The sequence below is a fragment of the Narcine bancroftii genome, chromosome 6, assembly GCF_036971445.1.
Source record: "Narcine bancroftii isolate sNarBan1 chromosome 6, sNarBan1.hap1, whole genome shotgun sequence".
In the NCBI taxonomy this organism is placed as follows: Eukaryota; Metazoa; Chordata; class Chondrichthyes; order Torpediniformes; family Narcinidae; genus Narcine; species Narcine bancroftii.
In genome coordinates this window covers 231,190,876-231,216,788 of record NC_091474.1, presented here as the reverse complement: position 1 = coordinate 231,216,788, position 25,913 = coordinate 231,190,876, and the positions used below count along the sequence as shown (strand labels likewise).

General features: G+C 43.4%; 1 protein-coding gene across 11 annotated transcripts in view; it reads right to left on the bottom strand.

Annotated features, from left to right (window-relative positions):
- Positions 1-25,913, bottom strand: part of acoxl (acyl-CoA oxidase-like) — a 434,711-nt gene that overhangs the window by 343,789 nt on the left and 65,009 nt on the right. For all 11 annotated transcript variants that reach the window (XM_069887663.1, XM_069887664.1, XM_069887661.1 and 8 more), the window contains one exon: positions 23,811-23,943. In XM_069887663.1, the coding sequence (XP_069743764.1) occupies positions 23,811-23,943 (133 nt within the window). The remainder of the gene's footprint in view (positions 1-23,810; positions 23,944-25,913) is intronic.

Sequence of the window (25,913 nt, the reverse complement as noted above, 5' to 3'; positions counted from 1 at the left end):
TAGAACATTGGAAAGAATTACCGGTAACGTTGATAGGGAGGGTAAATTGCGTTAAAATGAATGTGTTCCCAAGGATACAATACTTATTTCAATCATTACCAATTCCCTTAAGAGAAATTCTTTAATGAACTAAAGAGAATAATAAGGAAATTCTTGTGGAGAGGGGGGAAAAACAGAGGATAGCGTTAGATAAATTAACAGAGAGGTACAACCAAGGTGGTTTGTAGTTAGCAAATTTTAAAAATTATTATAGAGCAGCACAATTAAGGTATTTATCAGATTTTTAACCAGACAAGGGAAAAACCAGATTGGACTAAGATAGAACTAGATAAAATAGGGGAGAAGGTACCGGAACATATACTTTATAAGTGGGATGAAAAGCTGGTGCAATATAAAAGATCACCAGTATTGCATCATTTACTTAATATATGGAAGAAGATCCATTTAGAAAGGAAAAAAATGAATTACCAAATATCAAAATTGTTATTGACACAAAACCCACTAATCCCTTTTACAATAGATAGAATACCCTTTATACAATACAATAGATACCCTTTATAGAATGGGAGAGGAAAGGAATTAAAAGAATAGAAAATTGTTTTTTTGGGAAATAATTTATTAACCTTTGAACAGTTGAAGTACAAATATGGAATAACTCATGGTACAATGTTTGCATATCATCAACTGAAAGCTTATTTAAAGGATAAATTGGGAAACAGACTGAGATTACCAGAAGGAAGCAGCTTTGAATATGTGATTACAGACACAATGATAATTAAAAGATTTATAACGAACATGTACATCAAGCTGCAAGATAAGGAAAATGATGAAATAAGCTATAAACCTAACAAAAGTGGGAAAAGGATTTAAACATAAAGATAAAAAATAAAACATTGGAAAAGTTATGCTCTGGAACTAGGAAGAATATATAAACACGAGGTTACATATAATACAGTATAATTGGTTACACAGGTTATATATCACGCCTCAAAAGTTAAAAGAATGGGATCCAACATTATCAGATAGATGTTTTCGCGGTAAGAAGGAAACGGTAACAACAGTACATGCAATTTGGGCATGTGAGAAAGTGGAAAAGTTTTGGGAAGATCTAAATCAGATATTAAATAAAATTAAAAAAAATAACATACCAAAAAATCCAGAGATCTTTCTTCTAAGTAAAATAAGAAGCAAGAAATTAGGTCTCAAATTGGATAAAGTGCAAAAAAGATTTATTATGATAGCCTTAGCAGTAGCAAAAAAATGTATAATATCAACTTGGAAATCAGAAGAGAGCCTGAGAGTACAGCAATGATATATAGAAATAAATAAATGTATTCCATTGGAAAAAATAACATATAATTTAAAAAATAAAGTCACATTATTTGAACAAATTTGGGAACCATACATGGAACATAACAGAGAGGGCTTGCCTCAGACCTCCACCACCTAAAATGATAAGAAGACAAAATGACTTGATCCAGTGTGTAAAAGTAGATGACACATTTTTCTTGTTTATTTTTTTATTGTGTGATGACATTGTTTAATGGTTTTATTGTATTGCATATGTTGAATGTTTCATGGGTTTGGAGAGGGGAGGGAAGGAGGAAACAAAAGGGAGAAAATGCCATTGTGTATATTTAATGAGAAATGTTTGTATATATTTTGGTTGATAGGGTTCACAATATGAAAAATAAAAAAATATTTAATTTTTTTTTAAAAAGAGTCTTTGATTGAATTTATTGTTTAGGAATCTGATGGTAACAACTGTTCCTGAACCTGATGGCATGGTGGCTACACTCTTTGTAAAGAGTGTAACGGGACCAAGTCAGTGTGGAGTAATCTTCACTTTTTCTTACAACACAGTAGAAGCTGATTCTGGACATTGACACCCGTGCTGTGCAATTATGCTCAATTAATCATCATCTGTCTGTGGTTTGGTGAGTGGGAGGAAGCCAGGGCACCTGAAGAAAACCACGCTGGTCATGGGGAGAACATACAAACTCCATACAGACAGCACTGGATTCGAACCCTGATCACTGGCGCTGTGTAATGACATCTGTGTGGCCTCAAAAGCATGCAATTGTGAACAAGCACCTTATGAGTTGAAAGGCATGATTCACACCAAATCTAAAATTAGCATAAATCAGATAAATGTTGGATCTGGTGAAAATCCCAGGCCTCTATCAATTTAATGTTTGGTTTTGTTAGACTGTCTTCCACTGTAAAGAATTGGTGGGAAAAATTGTGATGTTGAGGAAAACATCTGGAGAGCTGTTCAAAAATCTACCATTGACCAAGCTATCCAAATATCACCTTGCATAGCCTGATGTCAAGCCTAATGTCACTCTTACTTTTCACTTAGTTCCTCTTGAATATTTATTGTGATTTGCACAGTTTGTTTGCACTTCTTTCTTTGTTTACATTTCTCTCTTCTGTACTTTTCTGAAGTACAGTTTTGTGCACTACCAAAAAGTAGAAATTCTGCCTGGCCTGCAAGGGAAACAAATCCTCTCTTGAACAGCACAGTGGGCCAATCAATCCATTTTGACATGCTGGTTCGTTGAAGGCCGTTTTGTCACTTGCTCCAGGAGGTTAGGGTGAAAGTGGTCCCATTCGAAAATCTGCCCAACTCCCAGTTAGTGCATTTCAGACCTTAGGATACCTTATTTCTGAAGAATTCCACCCCCTATTGATTCTCGACATCTTTTCCCAGCAACTTTAAATGTCTGACCTCTGGTCACCAATCTGTTTGCCAAAAGAGGCATTTCCATTTCATGGTAAAATTAAAGATTTTTTTTTAGGTCTTTTAAGCTCCAGAAAAAAAAACATGTTATATTTCCAACCAAAACACAGGTAAATCAAGTTTCACTCCCCTCGCACTTCATATCCTCCTAAAAACAAAACAATGTAACAATTTAACTGTACTTATGCTTTTTTGACAACCACTTTAATTTTGTATCTCCCTTCTGCCAATGGAGTTTATCATTTTCTACTCTACCTACACCCTTCATAATTTTAAACACTTCCATTGCTATGACCTGCTGAGTTTTTTTAAGCAATTTCAGGTTTTATTTCGAAAAAATTTGTTTTTTTTAAAATTTGTGATGAGAAAGAAGGGGCCATTCAGCCCATCAGCTCCCCATACCAGCTTCCAAAACAACTATAAATTATATTCATCCTTTTTACATTTCAGTATAAATCAGAAACTGTCTCCTCCTCACTGACAATCAACACAGGTGCACCTCAAGGATGTGTGCTTTGCCCAATGTTCTACTCACTGTACACCCATGACCATGTGGTCAGACATAATCTGAATGCAATCTACAAATTTGCCGATGACACCACGGTCGTCGGCAGAATCTCAAGACTGCAGTGAGGAAGCGTACAGGAGGGAGATAGATCAGCTGGTTGATTAGTGCTACACCAACAACCTTGCACTCCACATTAGCAAAACTAAGGAGCTGATTGTGGACTTCAGGAGGGGGAAATCAGGGGAACACGAACCAGTTCTCATAGAGGGATCAGGAGCAGAAAGGGTTCAGGACTTCAAATTCCTGGGTGTCAATATCTCTGGAGATCTATCCTGGGGTTTCCATGTCGATGCAATCATGAAGAAGGCTCGCCAGCGGCTATTCTTCATGAGGAGTGTGAGGAGATTGGGTGCGTCACACAGAATCTTGCAAGTTTCTACAGGTGGACCGTGGAGAGCATTTTGTCTGGTTGCATCACTATCTGGTATGGAGGTGCCGTTGCACAGGATAGGAAAAAAAACTGACAGAGTTGTGAACTCAGCCATCACGGGCATCAGTCTTCACACCATTGAGGTCGTCTACAAAAGGTGGTGTATAAAGAAAACAGACACCATCCTCAAGGACCCTCACGCCCCTCACTGCTACCATCAGGAAGGAGGTACAGGAGCCAGAAGATGAACACCCATTGGCACAAGGACAGCTTCTTCCCCTCTGCCATCAGATTTCCGAATAAACAGTGAATCACAGACACTATTGTTGGGCGCTATCTGTAGCCCCAATAATGACACAGACAAAAGGCTGAGGGAAAAAATAGGCTTTATTGTACTAGAGATTGCTGGCCCAGGACCAAGGGTAGAAAATGAGCGGGAAGGAGAGGGGACTCGACGTTTATGGCCTGGGGTTACATGGGTAGGACCAGGGAGGAGTCAAGGACAGGAAAACACCCGGAGGGCAGTGCACATAATCATATCACCACATTCACTCCCTCTTTAAAAGAAATAGAACCCACCGGAAAACAAACAGCAAACCAGGGGTGACAGCAGTAACAATAATAACAGTATCAAGATTATCAAAAACAGAGGCGGAAAGAGTGGACGTGCCGCCCACCACCAGCTAGAGGTTTAGCCACACAGGCAGCCTCCTCTTTCTGCCGGACCGCTGGGGAACCGGCGAGGCTGTGTAGCTCTCCTCCGAAGAGGGGCCGACGGGGGGAGAGTCCACTGCAGGGACGGACGGGGTCAGGGTGTTGGTGGGAGACTCCCGGGGTGATGGGGAGGGTAGGAGCCTGGACATCCGGTGGCAAGGCAGGCAGCTCGAAGTCCAGGGTCGTGCTCTGGTGCAGCACAATCGGGTCCACGGCGTGGTTGGTGGCCAGCAAAGGAGTCTCAGGGTCTCCAGCCCTTGCCAGGTCTTATATTGGCACAGTGTCCTCGAGGCCATCTGGGTACTTCACAAATGCATATTGAGGGTTTGCATTTATGAGGTACACCACTTCAACCAGTGGTTCTGTCTTATGACCCCTGACGTGCTTTTGAAGCAGAACTGACCCTGGGGTTGTCAGCCAGGGAGGGATGGAGGAACCATTCGCCGATCTCCTTGATCCGCATCGTGGAGTTTGAGATCGGGTGAGGGCTGGTTTAGTTCAGTGTCACCGATCCATCGTCGTCGGTGGGGAGGCCCGCCCAAGATGCCGACCTCCATGTTGACCACGCAGTGTTCGATGAGGAAGAAGGCAGAAGTGGAGTCGTGGCGGTCGGAAGTGACGTCATTGGAGCAGTAGGCTGAAGTGCTGAGGTTGGGAGCGGTGGCCGGCAAGATGGCGCTCCCCTTACCGCACACACAGTCAGCACCAGAATCTCCTCTGGAACGTACGCCGCATTGCTCCTGGACTGCAGTTGGGACCTGCAGACCTTTTGGTAATGGCTCTTCTTCCTGCAGCCCGAGCACGTAGCTCCTCTCGCGGGGTAGAGGCATCTCACGTGCCTGGACTGTCCGCATGAAGCAGATGGCGTAATTGCAGCTGCGGTCAGGTTGGTAACACCCAACACCGAGTCCCAGACCAAAGGCCCTCGTGGTGGAACATACATAGATGGCCCACTTCTGCCCGCGCTCGATACTGCATGGCGCTGGGCTGAGTCCAAAGTCCTTATCAAGTCGATAGCCTTTTTGAGTGGGAGGGTCCTCCTCAAGGAATCGTTGCTGGATATAGTCCAACCTTAGCCCCGACACGCAGGCGTCTTGAATCAGTTCTTCCACACACTGGGTCAGTGATAACGTGGCATGGGATCCCCCAGAATGTCTTTTCCCAGTGTGACCAGGGACCGAACGAACTCTTCAGTGGACTCACCAGGTTATTGTTTTTGGGACGCCAGCAGGTAACGGGAGTAGACCACGTTCATTTTAGGCTTATATAGCGCCCACAGCTCAGCAATCGCCTCGTTGTGTGTCGCGCTGCCTTGGATAGCCATGACGGCCCTCTGGCCGACTCGTGCCTGAAGGATCTTTAGCTTCTTTTCGTCAGAGTCGATCACCTCAGCAGCAGCGTCAAGGAAGTTGTTGAAGCGGTTCATCCACTGCTCGAAGAGCACCAATCCACCCAGGACTTAGGGGTCAACTTCCAGCCCGCACCTCCAAAATCTAGTACAATAAATTGTTGGGTGCTATCTGTAGCCCCCACCTCCAAAATCTAGTACAATAAATTGTTGGGTGCTGTCTGTAGCCCCCACCTCCAAAATCTAGTACAATAAATTGTTGGGTGCTGTCTGTAGCCCCCACCTCCAAAATCTAGTACAATAAATTGTTGGGTGCTGTCTGTAGCCCCCACCTCCAAAATCTAGTACAATAAATTGTTGGGTGCTGTCTGTAGCCCCCACCTCCAAAATCTAGTACAATAAATTGTTGGGTGCTGCCTGTAGCCCCCACCTCCAAAATTTAGTATAATAAATTGTTGGGTCCTGTCTGTAGCCCCACCTCCAAAATCTAGTACAATAAATTGTTGGGTGCTGTCTGTAGCCCCCCCACCTCCAAAATCTAGTACAATAAATTGTTGGGTGCTGCCTGTAGCCCCCACCTCCAAAATCTAGTATAATAAATTGTTGGGTGCTGTCTGTAGCCCCATCTCCAAAATCTAGTACAATAAATTGTTGGGTGCTGCCTGTAGCCCCCAACAATGAGACAGACAAAAGGTTGAGGGGAACGATAGGGTTTATCGTACGAGAGACTGCAGGCATGGGTCCAAGGCTAGGAAATGAGCGGGAAGGAGAGGGGTCTCGACCTTTATGGACCAGGGTCACATGGGCAGGACCAGGGAGGAGTCAAGGACAGGAAGACACCCAGAGGGCAGGCCAGCCAGTACACATAATCATATCACCACAACTACCTCACTTCCTCTTCTTTGTCCATAAATTTATTTATCTTTTACAAGTAATTTATAGCAATATTTGCACGTAATCTGCCACAAAACAAGGAATTTGATGACGATAAATTCTGATGCTTCTTTGGATTTCTGCACCCCTCCAACTTATTCGCTCTCACATGCCCATCTACATCTTTGAAATTCTATTTGCCTCTTATGTAAAGGAAGTGGTGACTTACCGGACCCAATTAACTGACCAACATTTCTTTGGGACAATGGAGGAAACGAGAGCACTGGATAACGAAGATTTTGCTTCCTGAACACTTTTAGGAGTATTTTATGAATTTTGGACTGCTGATCATGAAAATCACCTGAAGATTTTCCTATCACATACCCTTTTGTTTTTTTCATTTGCTGTCATATTTCAAGCAGTCAAAACCATTATTGAAAATTCATTTATGTCTTCCCTGCTTGTCTTGGTGCAGTCAGTGACAAACATGGTGAAAAGTTTCACCGGTACATTGGGCCATGGGAAAGCGGTATCAGGGCAACTGGAATCCATCAATGCTGGCCAACTATTGTTGGACATTGACACAAGAGGGATCAGATGCTGAGTACAAATGAAAATAATTTTAGGTCAGTTGAACTAACGCAACGGGTCAGCATCATTATGCAATAAAACATCCTAAATTCAATAAAAGTTAATTTAATGCATCTCCAACTTCCTACCTGATACAGCAAACATGAAATTATCTTTGTGTTCAGCTTCAATTGCCTATCACAAAACCCAATTTTCTTTCAGGAAGCAAAACTTTTGAAATAATTTGTTGTCCAGTGTTAAAGGGAGAGTTAGTATACTCCTCATAGACTGCATCCAAAGTCAAGATTCAAGCCAAGTCCACAGACCTGGAAGTAGCACCACTACCTGCTGCGCAGATGCACCGAGCAGAAAGATTCTGCCCCTGACGGAGCATAGAAAGCTGCAGTGCAGAACAGGGTCTTCAGCCTACAGTGTTTTACCAACCTAATTTCCGACTGCCCAGAATACCCCCACTGCATAACCCTCCATTTTGTGGTGGCAGAGGCTGGGACAACGGGGACATTCTAAACACTCTCAAACTGACACATGAATGCAAGAAAAATAGTGGGTTGGGGGCTATGACGCAGGGAGAATAAAATTGTGATGGAATAGGTTGACAAAGGCGGAGAACATTGTGAGGTGAAGGGCCTGTACTGTGCTGTAATGTTCTACATCAAGAAGTGTCCATAGGAGTTACTGCTCAGCTAATTAAGAAAATAACAAATTGTATTCTGCTTGAAGAGAATGGCTGTGGGGAGAGTGACGAAGGAAAGAGAATAAATTATGAATGTCACGCTGCATGAACCAAGAGATCTTGGAGGGCTGATCTACAGAATCCAAAATGTGAATTGATGAGGTGGGGGCTTGTGGGAAACCGGTCCTTTGTTGCTCAAGGGATGTAGACTATGAGCAAGATGAAAGGGAATGCAACTGCACTAGGTCCAAAGGTTCTTGCAGGGATGGAGAATTGAAATCATGAAAAGAAACTTAATGCTGAATTCCTACATTTTCTCCCTGACACACTGTGTTCCTTCAGGGAAGCACAGATGGCATAGCCGTTAGCACAACATCTTTACAGCACCAGCCATCGGGACCCGGGTTCGAATCCCCTGCTGTCTGTAAGGAGTTTGTACGTTCTCCCCATGACTGCATGGGCTTTCCCCGGGGCTCTGGTTTCCTCCCACCATTCAAAACGTATTGGGGGTGTAGGTTAATTGGGTGGTACGGGCTCGTGGGCCAAAATGGCCTGTTACCATGGTATATGTCTAATTTTAAAAAAATTTTTAATTTCTTGAGTATTTTCTCCCTGACCTACCAAGTTACTCCAGCATTTTCGGATTTCAGGTTTATTGTCAGAGTATATACATGACATCACATACAACCCTGAGATTATTTTTCTGCAGGTGTGGCAGAATTACCGCTTATTGGTAGTGCAAAATAAAGTAAACAGATAACAAATGTAAACAAACTGACTATGCAACAAAGAGAGAATTTAAAAAAAAACAATAAAGTGAACAAGTAAGAGTCCTTAAATGAGTCCCTGGTTAAGTCTGTTGGTGGAGGGATAACAGCTGTTCCTGAAGCTGGAGGTGCAAATCATGTGGCACCTATACCTCTTTCCTGATGGCAGCAGCGAGAACAGAATGTGTGGTGGGTGTTGTGGATCGTTGATGATTGCTGCTGCTTTCCCACGGCAGTGTTCCCTGTAAATGGGGAGGGTTTTGCTGGTCATGTCCTGGGCTGTGTCCACTACCTTTTGCAGGGCTTTACACTCAGGTGTTCCCATACTAGACTGGTCAGCACATTTACCACCAAACATCTATAGAAATTTTCCAGTGTTTCTGGTGTCATACCATACCTCTGCAAACCCCTGAGGAATTCGAGGTGCTGACGTGTTTTCATCACAATGCCATTAGTGTGTTGGGTCCAGGAAATATCCTCCAAAATAGCGACTCGCAAACTGCGCAGTGTCCCTCTGGTTTTCCCTTCCTGAAGTCAACAATCAGCTCCTTAGTTTTGGTGACATTGAGTGCAAGGCTGTTGTTGGGGCACCATTCAGCCAAGCTTTCAATCTCCATCCTGAATACTGACTTGTCACCGTTGTACAATGCACTACCCATCTTCTCCCTAACCCACCGAGTTCCTCCAGCATTTTCTCCCTAACCCATGAGTTTCTCCAGCATGTTCTGCCTGAGCCACCGAGTTCCAGCTGTGCATTGTTTAAATGGATTCCTTTGAAGCAAATGGAATGGAATGTAGGTCATTGATGAATGTCTGAGAGCCTTTGATTGGGTGAGTAGAAGGGGTCTTTCTCCCAAGGGGAAGGAAATCTTATCTCGATGAAACAAAAACAATCTGCAGGAGGAACTAAGTGGGTCAGCCAGAGGTGGGAGATGTTACAATTCATTTTTGGTCCAGAATCCTGCATTGCAGTCTCTTGTATCAACTTGATGACACAGATGAGCAAAGGAAATATTACTTTATTGTAACAGTGGTGGGATATGGACTCGATCTTGAAACAGTATCGGAGAAAGAAACCTTCAGCATATTAAAATAATGCATCTGGACGAGCATACACTCAAATAGCAATAACCTTCAACACTACATTTAAAGACATGGGAAGTGTTTGGTGATGATACAATGGGTAAATTGGCTTGTTTCTGGGTTTTTTTATGCTAATTTCTTTATTCTGCAGAATTCCTCTGTTTTCTAACTCCAATCGATTTTTTTCTGGCTGTGTAACTGGTACAACAATTCATTTTTAAAACAAGCAAACATCAAAGGTGCCGGTCATGGTAGCACTCATTACCAACTTTGATAAATACTGTAGTTACAGTGGTTTGACAATGAAAGCAATTTCTTTCTCCAGTTGACTTGAACTCAGGTGAACATCAGTCATGTGTTTATCAAGACAGTAGCACTTTGGTTGATTGGTCAGTACGTGACCACTGACATCAATTCAGACTTTTGTCTTTGAAATTCAGCTGAAGACACAACATTTCAATCAGAGCAGTTCATCTCACAACTGATAGCTCGACAAGACTTTTTCTGAAGCTTGCTAAGCACAAGGCAGCCAGACAGAGAAGAGAGCGAGAGAAAGAGAGGAAGATAGAAAGAGAAAACTTGAGAGAAGTTTCAAAAGAGAAAGAAAAGTCAGAAGGTTTGTAAACCTCATTCTTGCATAGAACACTACAGCACAGAAACATACCCGTTCGGCCCTTCTAGTCTGTGCCAAAACATTCTTTTTACCTAGCCACACTGACCTGCACCCAGTCCATAGCCCTCCATACCTCTCCCATCCATGTTCTTCCTAAATGTTAAAACTGAACCCACATTCACCACCTCAGCTGCCAGCTCGTTCCACACTCCTCCACTCTCTGTGCGAAGAAGTTCCCCCGTGATCCCCCTAAACTTTTCCCCTCACTCTTGACCTCTGGTTTGTACTTCACCTACTCTCAGCGGAAAAAGGCTATCTACATTTGCTCTGTCTGTCCCTCTCATAATTTTAAATACCTCTATCTAATCTCCCATCATTCTTCTACACTCCGGGAATAAAGTCCAAATCTGTTTAACCTTTCCCTGTAACTCCGTTCCTGAAGTCTGGGCAACATCCTAGTAAATCTTTTCTGCCCTCTTTCTATCTTATTGATATCTTTCCTGTAGTTAAGTGTTCAAAACTGCACACAATTCTCCGAATTTGGCCTCACCAATGTCTTACACAATTTCTTCAGAACTTCCCAACTCCTATACTCAGTACTTTGATTTATGAAGGCCAATATGCCAAAAACTCTCTTTACAATCCCAACCGCATGTGAAGCCATTTTCAGGGAATTAGGCATCTGTATTCCCTGGTCCCTCTGTTCTACTGCACTCCTCAGTGCTCTGCTATTCACTGTGTATGCCCTTTCTTGGTTTGTCCTTCCAAAATTCAACACCTCACACTTGTCTGCATTAAATTCCATCTGCCATTTTCTATCCCATTTTTCCAGCAGGTGTAAGTCCTTCTGCAATCTCTGAAAACCTTCTTCATTGTCCAAAATCTTAGTGTTATCTGCAAACTTGCTGATCCAATATTCCATACTATCATCCAGGTAATTGATATAGATGTGACAGAGTATATAGATATGTTTTTGGAGATAAATTGGGAAAGGCTTGTTTGAGTAGATCACATACAAATACTTTAAAACAGATCTTATTTGAAATACTGGGGCTCTGCCCAATGCTGGACATAATGGGGCCAAAGCCCTTTTGCAAGAGCTTTGAAGAGTGCTCAAGAGACTTCACTAATGGATTGTTGTTTACAAAAGGCAACAGATGAAAGAGTACATTGGAGCAGTCTGGAGGAGAGCTTGCTGTTTTAAGAGGGTCATGCAGTTTTGCAAGCAGAGAGTCAAACAGACTTTCTCTCTGAGAGAGACAGAGAGAGAGACACACACACAGATCACTTGTACAGTGTTACAGCCCGCAGAAGTAGCTGGGACTGGAACAGGACAAGCTGGAAAGCTTATGGAAAGCCCAGTTGTAAGACGGCCTGGTCAAAGCCCTTGTGGTTCATGCAAGAGGAGAGGATTGGTGGTCTAATGTTTCACTTGGAATAAGAGAAACAAAAAGGAACACTGTGGTGACCTGAAAGAATGAGTTTATCATCTGGAGAACCCTGAGGAGTCAAGTTTCTTCGGCAAGACACTGAAGTGGATGATGGAAGTAAAAGGAACAACAAATCTCTCTCTGAAAACCGAGTGGTAACCATTTACCTTTCAAGTTCCAAAGCCTGGTGAACTTTATAAATGTTAAATTCTGTGCACAGTATAAGAATTACCTGCAACCAGTGAACTTGGAGGGATGAGAAGTGAGATTGGATTGCGAACCAAAGAACTTTTCTGAAATTACACACACATTACACAGACGTGTACTTAGAATTAGAAGGGGGTTAAGTAAGTCAATAGAGATAAGTTAAAGTTTGATTCTGTTTTCATGTTTAAAGATAATTAAAAGCAATTTTTGTTTAAGTAACGATTTGTCTTGGTGAATATCTGTTGCTGCTGGGTTTTGGGGTCCTCGGGGCTCGTAACAAAGATGACAATAACAATGGTCCCAGCACCGATCCCTGAAGAACACCACTAGTCATAGGCCTCCAGACTGAGAAGCAATCATCCACTACTACTCACTGGCCTCTCCTGTCCAGCCATTGTTGAATCCAGTTCACTACTTCACCATGAATACCAAGCGTCTGAACCTTCCTGAACAACCTCCCATGTGAGACCTTGTCAAAGACCTTATTAAGGTCCATGTGGACAGCATCCACTTGGTCAACTTTCTTGGTAACCTTCTCAAAAAACTCTACAAGATTGGTTAAACATGATCTACCATGCACAAAGTCATGTTGACTATTCATAATCAGTTTCTGGCTATCCAAATAATCGTATATCTGATCTCGTTGAACACCTTCCACTATGATACCTACTATTGAGGTTAAGCTCACTGGCCTATAATTTCCAGGGTTATTTTTGGACTTTTTTTAAACAACAGAACAACATGAGCTACCTTCCAATCCTCCGACACCACACTCATGGCGAAGGACATTTTAAATATTTCTGCCAGAGACCCTGCAATTTTGATTATAATCTCCCACATGGTCTGAGGAATATCCTGTCAGGCCCTGGGGATTTATCCACTCTTATTTGCTTAAAGGCAAAAAGCACTTCCTCCTCTTTAATCTATATACATTCCATGACCTTACTTCCCATGACTCTGTGCCTGTTTCCTGAGTGAATACTGATGAACAAAAGCACATTTAAAATCTCCCCCATCTCTTTTGGCTCCGTACAAAGCCGACCACTCTGATCTTCAAGGTGATTAATTTTGTCCCTTATTATCCTTTTACTCGTAATATACTTGTAGAAACCCTGAGGATTTTCCTTCACATTGTCTGCCAAACCAACCTCATGTCTTCTTTTTGCCTTCATGATATTTTTTCTTGAGGGTTTTCTTGCATTTTTTATGCTCAAGTACCTCATTTTCTCCATGTTGCCTATACCTGTTATACAGCTCTCTCTTCTTCTTAAACGGGTTCTCAATATAAAGTTCCCTATACCTTCTAACCTTGCCTTTAATCCTGGCAGGAACATAGAAACTCTGTACTCTCAAAATTTCACCTTTGAAGATCCTCAAAAGAGCACCAAACCATGTACATTCATGGTTAACAATCTGTTCCACTAATCTTTACAGTAGTGAAACCACACCTGGGGCACCATGTCGGTCTCCTTACCTAAAAAAAGGACATATTGCATTTGAGAAAGCACAGCAAAGATTCACTCAGCTGGTTCCGAGGATGGTTGAACTCTCTTGCAAGGAAAGGATGAGGGAAGCTATACATCTAGAGTATTTTTTTAATGTTTAGGAAAATGAGGGGTAAGCATGGCACCTTGCAGCTGTGACAATTTGTGTACAGCTCCAATGAGAATTACAAAAAATTCCCATTGAGAACTACTACAGCTCGGACCCACAGCCACAGAAACCGACATACCTGGAAGTGACGTATTATGAATACTGAAAAACCTAGTGATGGACAGAAAAGGCAAGTTCTGACAGAACACGTTGATTCAGGAAGCTGGTGCACAGGCCCTTTAAGAAAGATCCAACCACGTGGACACAGAGGAGGTCCACAAATTAAACTAAAATGCTGGGCCCTGAGGTCTCCATTCCCAACCATTTTCCTGGCTAACGTACAGTCTTTAGAAAATAAATGCCGAACACTGAGCCAGATTACGTTGCTTCACCGAGACATGGCTGATTGAAAGCATTCCAGACCCAGCGCTGCAGGCCGAGAGCTTCAACTTCCACCACACTGACCGCGGAATCAATTAATTGTGGTGCACAATTGTAACAGTTATGTCCCAGTCCTGCTCCCCAGACCGAGAATATCTGGCTTTCAAGCATCGTCCATTCTAGCTACCAAGGGAGATTTCTGCCTTCATGCTGGTCACTGTGTACATTCTGCCCCAGGCTAACATCAGGCTGGCACTGGAGGGACTGGGCCACCATATCAGGCAGGCATGAGACAGCACAGTCATTGTAGGGGACTTCAACCAGGCCAACCTGAAGAAGTCTCTGACAAAACTATCACAAACATATTATCGGCTCATCCAGAGGAGCCAACATATTTGACGACCACTGCTACGCCACCATCAAGAATGCTATCCCATGGCCGCACTTCAGCAAGTTTGGTCAGCTGGCTATACTTCTATCCCGGCTGAGGATTACAGCATCAGTGGTGAAGATGGTAAAAGTATGGTTGAGAGAGACGGAGGAACGTCTGCAGGCCTCCCCTGAATCGGTGGACAGGACTATATTCAAGGATTCATCTTCAAACTTCAATGAATATTCCACAGCTGTCACCGACGTCATCAGGACCACATGCACGTTCTGTGAGGACCCCAACCAAAAGCCAAGAATGAACCAAAGGATTCGCAGCCTGCTGAGGACTAGGACGATGGCATTTAAGACCAGTGATCCAGATCTCTATAGGAAGTCCAGGTACGACCAATGGAAGGCTACCTTCACAGCAAAGAAGCAACTCTTAGAAATAGAGTCAGATATTCAGCTGCTTCATTCCCTAATTAGCTAAAACATTTTTTATGCTGTTATGAAAAGGAGAATTCAATTGTACAGAAGCTGGCAACCCTCAAAAGGCGTCAGGCCCTGATGGTATATCTGACATGGTGCTGAAAATCTGTGCCAACCAGCTAGCGAGAGTGTTCACGGACATTTTCAATTCCTCACTGCTGTAGTCGGAGGTACCTACCTGTTTCAAAAGGGTATCAATCATTCCTATACCCACGAACAGCAGAATAAGCTGCCTCAATGACTATCAACCAGCAGCATTCACATCTACTAAAATTAAACGAGAGATTGGTCATGTCCAGAATTAACTCATACCTGGACCCATGACTATTTACATACTGCCACAATCGATCCACACAGATGCAATCTCACTGGCTTTCCACTCGGCCCTGGATCACCTGGTCAACACCATTATCTACATCAGGCTGTGCTTCATTGATTGCAGCTCAGCTTTAAAACCATTATTCTTACAGTGCTGGCCAGCAAGCTTCAAACCCTGGTCCTCTGCTCCACCTTCTGTAACTGTATCCTTGACCTCTTCATTGGAAGACCTGTCAGTGCGGATCAGTAGTGTTACAGGCCCAGAGGACCCATAAACCCAGCAGCAACAGATATTTACCAAGACAAATGGTTAATGAAACAAAAGTTGCTTTTAATTATCTTTAAACATGAAAACAGAATCAAACTTTAACTTATCTCTATTGACTCACTTAACTCCCTTCTAATTCTAAGCGCACTTGTGACTAAGTTCAGAAAAGTTCTTTGGTTCACAGTCCAATCTCACTTCTCACTCCTCCAACTGATTTACTTCCACCAGCCATTTCAGTGTCTTGCCAAAGAAACTTGCCCCCTCAGGGCTCTCCAAATGAAAACCTCTTTCTTTCAGGTCACCACAGAGTTCCTTTTTGTTTCCCTTATTCCAAGTGAAACATTAGACGGCCAATCCTCTCCTCTTGCATGAACCACAAGGGCTTTGACCAGGCTGTCTTACAACTGGGCTTTCCATAAGCTTTCCAGCTTGTCCTGTTTCAGTCCCAGCAACTTCTGCTGGCTGACAGTTTCAAGTGATCTCTGCTTCTCTCTCTCACACACTGAGACGGAGAGAAAGCCTGTTTGGAGAGTGTTCAAGTGACTTCACTTATGGATTGTTGTTTACAAAAAGGCAACGGATGAAAGATCTTGTTGGAACTGCAGGCTGTCTGGAAAAGAACTTGTTGTTCTAAGAGGGTCATGTGGTTTTGCAAGCAGAGAGAGTTAAACAGTCTTTCTCAGAGAGAGAGAGAGAGAGAGCGAGAGAGAGAGAGAGAGAGACAGAGAGAGAGAGAGAGACAGAGACAGAGACAGTCAGACAGAGAGAACCAGAAAGAGAAACAGAGACAGAGAGACAGAGACCAATTCTACAGTGTTTACAGTGTTGCAGCCAGTCAGAGCAGCTGGGACTGGAACAGGACAAGCTGGCAAGCTTGTGGAAAGCATTCTTTGGAAGATGGCCTGGTCAGAGCCCTTGTGATTCATGCAAGAGGAGAGGACTGGCTGTCTAATGTTTCACTTGGAATAAGGGAAACAAAAAGGAACTCTGTGATGACCTGAAAGAAAGAGGTTATCATCTGGAGAACCCTGAAGGGGCAAGTTTCGTCAGTAAGACACTGAGGTGACTGATGGAAGTATATCAGTTGTGGATGTCCTGGAAGAACAAATCTCTCTCTGAAAACCAACAAGAACCTTCCTGAGCAATAACCATTTACCTTACAAGCACCAAAGCCATGAGAACTTTATAAATGTTAATATCTGTGCACGGTATAAGAATTGCCTGCAACCAGTGAACTTGGTGAGATTGGGCTGTGAACCAAAGCACTTTTCTGAACTTACCCACACGTGCGCTTAGAATTAGAAGGGGGTTAAGTTAGGTTAAATAAGTCAATAGTGATAAGTTAAATATTGATTCTGTTTTCATGTTTAAAGATAATTAAAAGCAACTTTTGTTGAAGTAACCATTTGTCTTGGTGAATATCTATGGCTGCTGGGTTTTGGGGTCCTCTGGGCTCGTAACACTACATACAAGTAAATGAATAAATATTGTTTTATGAGAGTCACAGATGGTGAGTGTGAACGGTTCCCTAGGTCATTCAGCGTTCTCACTGCCTTCATCGGGATTGAGGAAAGTTAAAACGTAAGCCGCAGAACATTTCCCAGTCCTGATGAAGAGTTGTGGCTCATAACATTGAACATTCTTTTCCTCCCACTGACGCTGCTCCTCCAGCAGACTGTGTTTCGTCGAGGCTTAAGACTCCAGACTGGGACCTTAAACCAAATCTTCTGACACAGAGAAGAGCTTGACCACCAAGCCACAGCTCACGCTCAGGATCGCCTGCTTCTCCTCCAAGGATGGTGGTGGTTAACTTACTGGACCGACAGCATGAGGACCTGGTGGTCTTTGTTAACGGCTCACCTTCTCAGCCGGGGCATTTAAATAAGTAAATCAAAACCAAATTATGGAATTAAAAGTTCATCTCAGTAGCTGGAACCGTGGAACTCCCAAGTTGAGGTAACATCACCTCTGGCTCACTAGTGTGATTCAGAGAAGGAAGTCTGCCATCCATATCATCATCCAGACACAGTGATTCCACGCCCAATAAATAAAAATAAACTGGCCATGATGAGGGTTTAAAATAAAATCACCACGTTATAATAAATTTAATGTGCAGACAAATAATAAAAACCACCGTGAACACTGGGCAGTCAATACAAGAAAGAGGAAATGGTTGGAAATTTAGACAGTCACGTCTGGACGACAGCCAAGAACAGCGCCGATCCAAAGGCGTGACTGCACAGGGACATTGGTTGCTTCTCATTATCCACTGAGAAAGTTTCCCATGCTTTCCCTCACTGACATCACACGACAGTGCTAAACAATGTAGACCGCAACAGAGCAACAGGCCTTTCGGCCCAGCAAGTCTGCTCTCATCCCACCTGACTCATTCCCTTTGTTGCTGCTTGAATCATTTACTGGAGTGGCCATTTCTGGCTGATGCAGAAAATATATACTTGCAATGGAAAGGGCGATTATAGAACAGCTCAATACAGGCCCTTCAGCCCACAACTTGTGCCGACCTCTGTAAACCTATTCCATAACAATCTCATTTTTTCCTACCTCACACCCATAATTCTCTATTTTTCTTTCATCCATGTGTCTATCTATGAGTCTTTTGATTGCCACGCTTGTATCAGATTCCTCCACCACCGCCCCCAGCAATGCATTCCAGGCACCCTCTGGTATCCACCATTGGTGCCCTGGGAAAAAGGTGCTGGCTATCCACTTCATCTAGAGTTCTAATCACCTTGTACACAAGATTCCAGATTCATTTATTGTCATGAAGTTTCCTTCTGCTTGCCGTAAGGCACATAGAGTCGCCATGAATATTGCCCAGCGCCCTTCCAGTAAGAGAGAAAGAGAAGCAAAAGAAAGTCCCTTCAGACACCAAGTGTCAATGGATTAGGCTCCAGTGCTCCTGCAGTCTCTGCAGCCGCACAGAACCCCATCTGATCCAGTGGCAACACGAGGTCCAGATTCAAAGCTCTGATATGATCAGCGCCTAAGGCCCTTCATGAGCCATTCTTGCCCTCATCATCTTCACAGATCCCGGTTCCTTGAGTCTCTCGACCACGTCATTGATGGCCTGCAGCCTGGGTGGCTCCTTCAAACGCTGAGCTCTTTGGTGGTCTGCTGCTGTGGTCACCGTCCTTTAGGGTCCTTCAGTCTCTGAGCCCCTTTCTGATCCGCTGCAGTGTTCACCATTCTGTTGGGTCGTCTCCTCTACCTCTTGTCAACAGTGGGTGTTTCTCCCTGTTGCAACGGCAGCCCACTACTCCCTGGAGTTTGCAATCCCTAATGGCAACATCCCAGTAAACCTCTTCTGCTCTCTTTCCAAAGCCTGCACATCCTTTCTGTAAAAGGTGACCGGAATTGCACACAGATTTCCAAGTGTGGCCTAACCACCTTGGGTACAGACCCCGCAGTTGCAGGATTTTAATTAAAAACACCGTTGGCTTCTTTCTCAGGTCATTTAAAGCCTGCAAGGAGCCACAGAAATTAGGACCAGAAGGTTGGACCATGCGGAGCAGCGCTCCTCTCATCCTTTGTCACTCGAAAGAGAAAAACTCCCAATCTGTCAATCTTGCTTCATATGACATGTTCTCCAATCCAGGCAACATCCTGGCAAATCTCCTCTGCACCCTCTCCACGTATCTACATCCTTCCTGTACTGAGGTGACCTGAACTAAATGCAATACAAGAAAATCTGCAGATGCTGGAGTCAAGTGCAAATAGAAAAGTGCAGGAGAAACTCAGCAGGTCGCACAGCATCATTGGAAGTGAAAGGCCAGTCAACGGGCCTGGGTAATTTGTCAGGAATTCCTGATGAAGGGCCCAGGCACGAAATGTTGGTTATACTTTATTTCCCCATGGACGCTGCATATTCTGGGAGGAGGGGGTCTGTCTGATAAGAAGAGATTAAGCAGACCAGAACAATATTCTATCGATTAGAAGGTCATTTTATTGAAACAAATGACTACGCCCTGAAGGGGTATCAAAAACACGAGGGTATAAGTTAAGGTGAGAGGAAGTAGTTTTAAAGGGGATCTGTGTGGTAAATTGTTTACAAAGAGGATGGAACAAATTAGATATAATTATGTTTAAGAGGATATAATTATGTTTAGACAAACAATTAAATAGGCAAGTCACAGAAGGCTGAAGGTTCCAATGCATGCAAATGGTATTAATATAGATGGTGGCTGATGGCAGAGCTACGGAAGAAAGTGCCTGGATCAGGTTGAGATTAGCAGGAAAACTGTTTACTTCGCTTTCCAATCGACTCTTATGTCACTTACGGTCCGGCCGTCCCGATGACTGTCATGACATACCCTCCCCCCCACCCCCCACGTTACCCAGTTCGCGGGCTTCGTGCCAGAGGTAGAGGATGTCCAGAGCCATCTTAGCGCAGATCCCCGGAATGCATAGTCGGCCACCATTACGGGGACGATTCGCGTCTGAAACTCCGCCCCCCCCACCTCCGGATGCTGCTACAGATGGGATAAAAAGTGGGCATGAACCTTGTGGGTCAACAGGACTCTTTTTGTTGTAGTTAAAATTGAAAATCTACTTGCATAGCCACTTAAAATGAGCTGTGCATTGGACCCCCAGATCACTCCCTTGATGAGCCCTGCCACTAACTGTATACATTCCCCTAACATTTGATCTTCCAAACATGTCTGAATTAAACTCCATCTGCCATGGAACAGTAACAAACAGTGTAGATCACAGGAATCAGATGGTTCTTGATTAGGAAAACACATCAGTATCTTACATCGACCGTAAAAAAAATATATTCTAACCCACAAATGTTCAAGGGCTGAAACAACACCCAACCTATGTTCAGGGGGAAGCTCATTGACAGGTACTGTTCTGCCCCCTTGTGGTTGGTTCTGACAAATAAATTTGTTTGTAATGCAAGCTGAAGTTGCATGAGGCATGTTGAGGAGACAATTTTCTGCATTGGGCTCAAAAATCAGCCCTTGTCTCGATGGTTTCAGAGGATCATTCAAATAGAACAATTCAGCCCAGACACAAAAGTACATAAGAAATAGGAGCAGGAGTCGGCTGTCCAGCCTGTCGAGCCTGCTCCGCCATTCAATGTGATCGTGGCTGATCTGATCATTGAATCAACTCCACCGACCTGCGTTTTCCCCAGATCCCTCAATTCCTTTCTAATGTAAAACATCTATCTAACTGAACCTTAACTATGTTTAATGAAGTCACCTCAACGGCTTCTTTGGGCAGAGAATTCCACAGATTCACGACTCTTTGGGATAAACAGATTTTCCTCATCGATGTCTTAAATCTAAACCACTGAATTTGGAGGGTGTGTCCCTAGTTCTGGTCTCACCTACCAGTGAAAACAATTTTCCTGCCTCTCTCTTATCTATCCCTTTCATAATTTTATATGTTTCTATAAGATCTCCTCTCATTTTTCTGAATTCGAGTGAGTATAATCCCAGGTAATCTCTCCTTGTAGGTCAATCCCCTCATCTCTGGGATCAATCTGGTAAACCTCCTCTGAGGCCAGTATATCCTTCCTCAAGTGTGGAGACCAGAACTGCACACGGTGTTCCAGGTGCGGCCTCACCAGGTCCTTGTACAGTTGCAGCGTGACCTCCCTGCTCTTGAATTCAATTCCTCTAGTGATGAAGGCCAAGATTCCACTTGCCATCTTAATAACCTGTTCTACCTGCAACCCATCTTTTTGTGATTCACGCACAAGCCCTCCCAAGTCCTTCTGCATGACAGCCTGCTGCTGTCTCTCACCATTTAAATAAAGAAAGGTGAGCAACTGACTCATTGATGGGACAGAAGTGGAGAAGGCTAGAACCGTCAAGTTCCTGGGACTCCATTTTTCAGAAGGTCCCTCCTGGAACCAGCCCATTGAGGCAACCATGAAGGCAGCGCACCAAATTTCTGAGGAGATTTGGCATGTCGTCAGATACTCTATTCAACCTCCACACGTGCACTGTGGAAAGTATACTGACCGGATGAGTCAGTTTGGGAATTCAACTGCCCAGGAACAGAGAAGGCTTAAGAAGGTAACAAAGGTAGACAGGTCCATCACAGGTTCCGACCTCCTATTCGCTGAATGCGTCTATGTGCAGTGCTACCTCAAAAAGGCAACCAACATCATAAAGGACCCGCTGGTCTCAGCCTCTTCTCACTGCCACCTTCAGGCGGAAGGTGGAGAAGCTTGAAGACCAGCATCTCTTATTCAAAGATAATTTCCGTCCAACAGCTGCCAGGCTCTTGAACCTTCCTAATCACACAGATCAGGGACACCACAAAAGGACTGGTCTGCACTATTGCTAAATCACTTTTTTTGTGCTCGGATTACTGCGACTATTTATTATCAATTTTTTTTTGTATTTATTGTCTCTTTTTAATTCCATTAAATAAGCTATTTAGTCTTTTTTTTAATTTGGACATATGGCACGCTAACAGGCCATTTCGGCCTGTGAGTCCATATTGCCCAATTAGTCTACACCCCCAGTACGCTTTGAACAGTGGGAGGAAACCGGAGGCCCCGGGGAAAACCCACACAGACACAGGGAGAATGTACAAACTCCTTACAGACAGTGCCCGAACCCAGCTCCCGATCGCTGGCACTGTAAAGGCGTTACGCTAACTGTGTCACCGCTTTTTTTAAATCAAAGTACCAGTTCAGCTGCAGAGGTTTTTGGAATTTCAGTCCACAATGTACAATATCAATATAAATTAAAACCCATTTTATGCTCCCTGGGTTTTTATTTCCATTGCCAGAAAATGGACACGAAGTTCAGGAGATGCAAAAGCAGCCAATAGCTTGTTAACCTCTCATGTATAAACTTAATCTATTCTTGCATTTTGGAGCATGTGGAAAAAAAAAATGCAATATATTATTGGCATGGACCAGTTGAATAGCACATGCTCCAGAGGCCTCGCTTAAGATGTGGAGTTTGCCAGTTCTCCCCATGAACCTTCAGATCACTCGTCCCACGTTCCAAAGGCATACTGGAAGTCAACTAACACCCAGAAATTACACCTTAAATGAGGTGAATAGCAAAAGAATCTGAAGGAGGAGCTGATCAGGAACTTGACGGTTCTAGCCTTCTCCACTTCCGTCCCATCAATGAGTCAGTTGCTCACCTTTCTTTGTAAAGTTATAGAAAGCTTGGTAGGAAAAATAGAAGAGCAGATTATTATTTAAATGGTGAGAGCTGATCAGAATAAGGGGAGCTTCCTGGCAGTAAGACAAAAGAAAAATGAAAATGACAAGCATAGACTCAAAGGGCAAAGGGGTCTCCTTCTGCATCACACTAAGTATATGAATTAAGTTTACCCTTTCCCAGACTCAATTCTCTGTTAAGTAATAAAGCGGGCTCTCATTTCACAGTCAACAATTTTGCACAAAGGCAAGTAATTTGCATCTGCGTGGACTTATTTAAGAAAGGATGCGCTTGCTTTGGAGAGGGTTCAGAGAATGATTTCTGGAACGAAGGATAGCATATGAGGAAGGTTTGGTTCTCGGACTGTACTCCGTGGAGCTCAGTAAAATGAGGGGTGGGGGTCGGGAATGTCATAGAAGTATTTTTGAAGGTTTAAGGGTCTGGACATAATAGACTGTGGCAAAGCTGTTTCCCATGGTACGGGAGTCAAGGACAAGAGGGCGCAAGTTCAGGATTAAAGGGTGCCCATTTAAAGCCAGAGAGTGATGAAATCTGGAATTGGCTGCTACAGGTGATTGTGGAGCAATCTAATTGGTATCTGAATAGTCGGAGTATCAAGGGTTATGGGGAGAAGGCAGGGAAGTGGAGCTGGATCAACTCAAGGTGGAATGGCAGAGTAGACTCGATGGGCTGAATGGCCAACTTCTACTCAGAAATCTGAATGGACTTAAACCTGTGAATGCAAAAGAATTCCCACCTTTCCTTCCATAAGCCATAAATGAACTCTGAAGATTATGTTCACAAGTTTCATGAATGAAATTTTTAAAAAGCACTCTGTCAAAAGAAATATACGAGACATGAAGGGAAAGATTGGTTGTAAAAATGGCAGCGGGGAAGAAGCTGTCCTTGAGCAGTTGAGTGCTCGTCTTTAGGCTCCTGAACTTTTTTCTCGATGGTAGCTTAGGGTAACTTCTAATAAAGTGGGAGGGTCACAGCACCCCACAGAGTGTGAGGTGGGTTGACAGCATACTGGAGTGCGTGGGGAGGGCCACAAGGGACATGCATGGGGGAGGAGTCTGAAGACCTCCAGCATGTGACTGGTGCACCATTCAGAAGGGAAGGGAGAATGGATATGGCACACAAGCAGTATTGAAGGCGGATCGCAGAGAGGGGAAAAGCAGATGGGTGAGCGTCGTCTCTGGGGTTCGATATATGGTCTTTCCCTTCAGCTGTGCTTGCCAGGAAATGCACTCACCTTCATGGCTCCCAGTGCCTGAAATATCAATGCAATCCTTGTTGGTGTCAGGGCTGCTAACATCACATTAAACCGAGCACTTCTTTCTTTAATGGGCGACTGATAAACTCCATCCTGCGATACTGAACCAAATCTACAAAAAGTCAGAAAACATACCTTGAGTATTTTAGAGAAGAATTCTCCAACATCTCCCCTCCTATTGTCACTCAACATTAATGTCACATCAGTAAAATATGAAAGTCTGTACACACCTTGATTGAAGTAAAAGCACCCAATGCTGGAGAAACTCAGCAGGTCAAAGAGTGTACTTAATATTGCAAAGATACATAACCAGTGTTTTGGGCTTGAGCCATTCAGCCCCTCATCAAGGTATAAGAAAAATGTAGGCAGTCACACGAATGAAATGGTGGAAAGAAGGGTGAGGATTAATGCTACATCATTACCGTAGCTTCTTCCCACAGAGCTGTCCCCCCCCCCCCACCCCCCACCTTCCCTGCGCAAATTCCAGGTTACACCAGAAGTTGAAAAGAAATTTCATCAGGCTAATCCAACAGGTCAACCCATCATTTTTTTTTAACCTCTTGAAAACTTTCTGCAACCAATTTTATGTATGGATTTCTTGTGTAAAGAGAAGCAATTACTTTTCTAGATTTAGAAAGGACTACTGAAGAAAGTTCAAGAGGAATTTGTGACAATTTGTGTGACTAATGATGATCCACCAAGGGCCTACCACAAAAAAAATGTATGTCCAATTTCAAAAATCAAATCTATTCGATACACAAAGTATATCTACAAATTTGCTGACAATATACTGATTGTGGGTTGTATAAAATGGAGGGAGATGAGACAGCATATAGGAAGGAGATTTAAAGCATGGATGAGCGGTGTACTAACAACAACCTGGCACTCAATGTCACCAAAGCCAAGGAGCTAGTTATGGACTTTAGGAGGGGAAAACCAGAGATGTACAATCCAGTTTGGGGGATCAGAGGTGGAGAGGAGGAAGAAATCTAAATTCCTAGGTGTCATCATCTTGGAGGACCTTTCCTGTTATTGAGAAGAAAGCATATTAGCTCATCTACTTTCTCAGAAGTTTGCGGAGGTATGGCATGATATTGAAAACCTTGACAGCTTCTACAGATGTGTAGTGATCTCTGAGTGGAAAACCCTGCAAAAGGTAGTGAACACAGCCCAGGACATCACAGACACCACCACCGAGAACATCTATAGGGAACACTGCTGTCGGAGAGCACCAGCAATCATCAAGGATCCATACCACTCAGGACATGCTCGGTTCTCGCTGCGGCTATCAGGGGAGAGGGATAGTTGTCGCAAGACTCACACCACAAGGTTCAGGAACAACTGCTACCACTCCATCATCAGACTCCTCAGCGATAAACTCAATCAGGGGCTCATTTAAGGACCTTACTTTGCTCATTGTTGACATTTTTTGTTCTGTATTGCACAGTGTATTTACATTTCATTCTCTGGCTAAATTTCTCTCTTTTGAGAGCGTTTATTTTTCGAGTTGTTTTATACACTATCAATAAGAAGAAATTCTGCCCGGCCTACAGGAAAAAGAATCTCAGGATGTATGTGATGTTATGTACGTACTCTGACAATAAATCTGAACTTTGAAGTGCAGGATCATCTCCAGGGCCAGTTAAATACATTAACTGCATTACTGTCTCTTAGTCTTCTGAGTTCATCTGACTCCAAGTTTATGTCAGAATAAATTCAGAATTTCTGCAAAAAGTCATCTGAAAATGACTAAATCCTCTTAAATGGAAAGGAAGACAAAAATTCATTTATATAGTGCCTTTCATAATGTTTATTTTTCCTGACGGTGGAATAATATTATTTTCAAAAATTGCAGAGAACAGCAGCATTCTCCTGGAAATTACATGGTCCAAAGTATCTGGGACAGCTAGATACTGCAGTGATCCAGGTTCAATCCACACCTCCTGTGCTGTCTGTGAGGAGTTTGCACCTGCTTGTTGCTTCTGATTCCAGCATTTATAGTTCCTCTTGCAACTCCAAGGCATATTCCTTAAAACAAAACAGTGGCTGCAAAGTGCTTTGGAACATATGGGGTTCAAATAA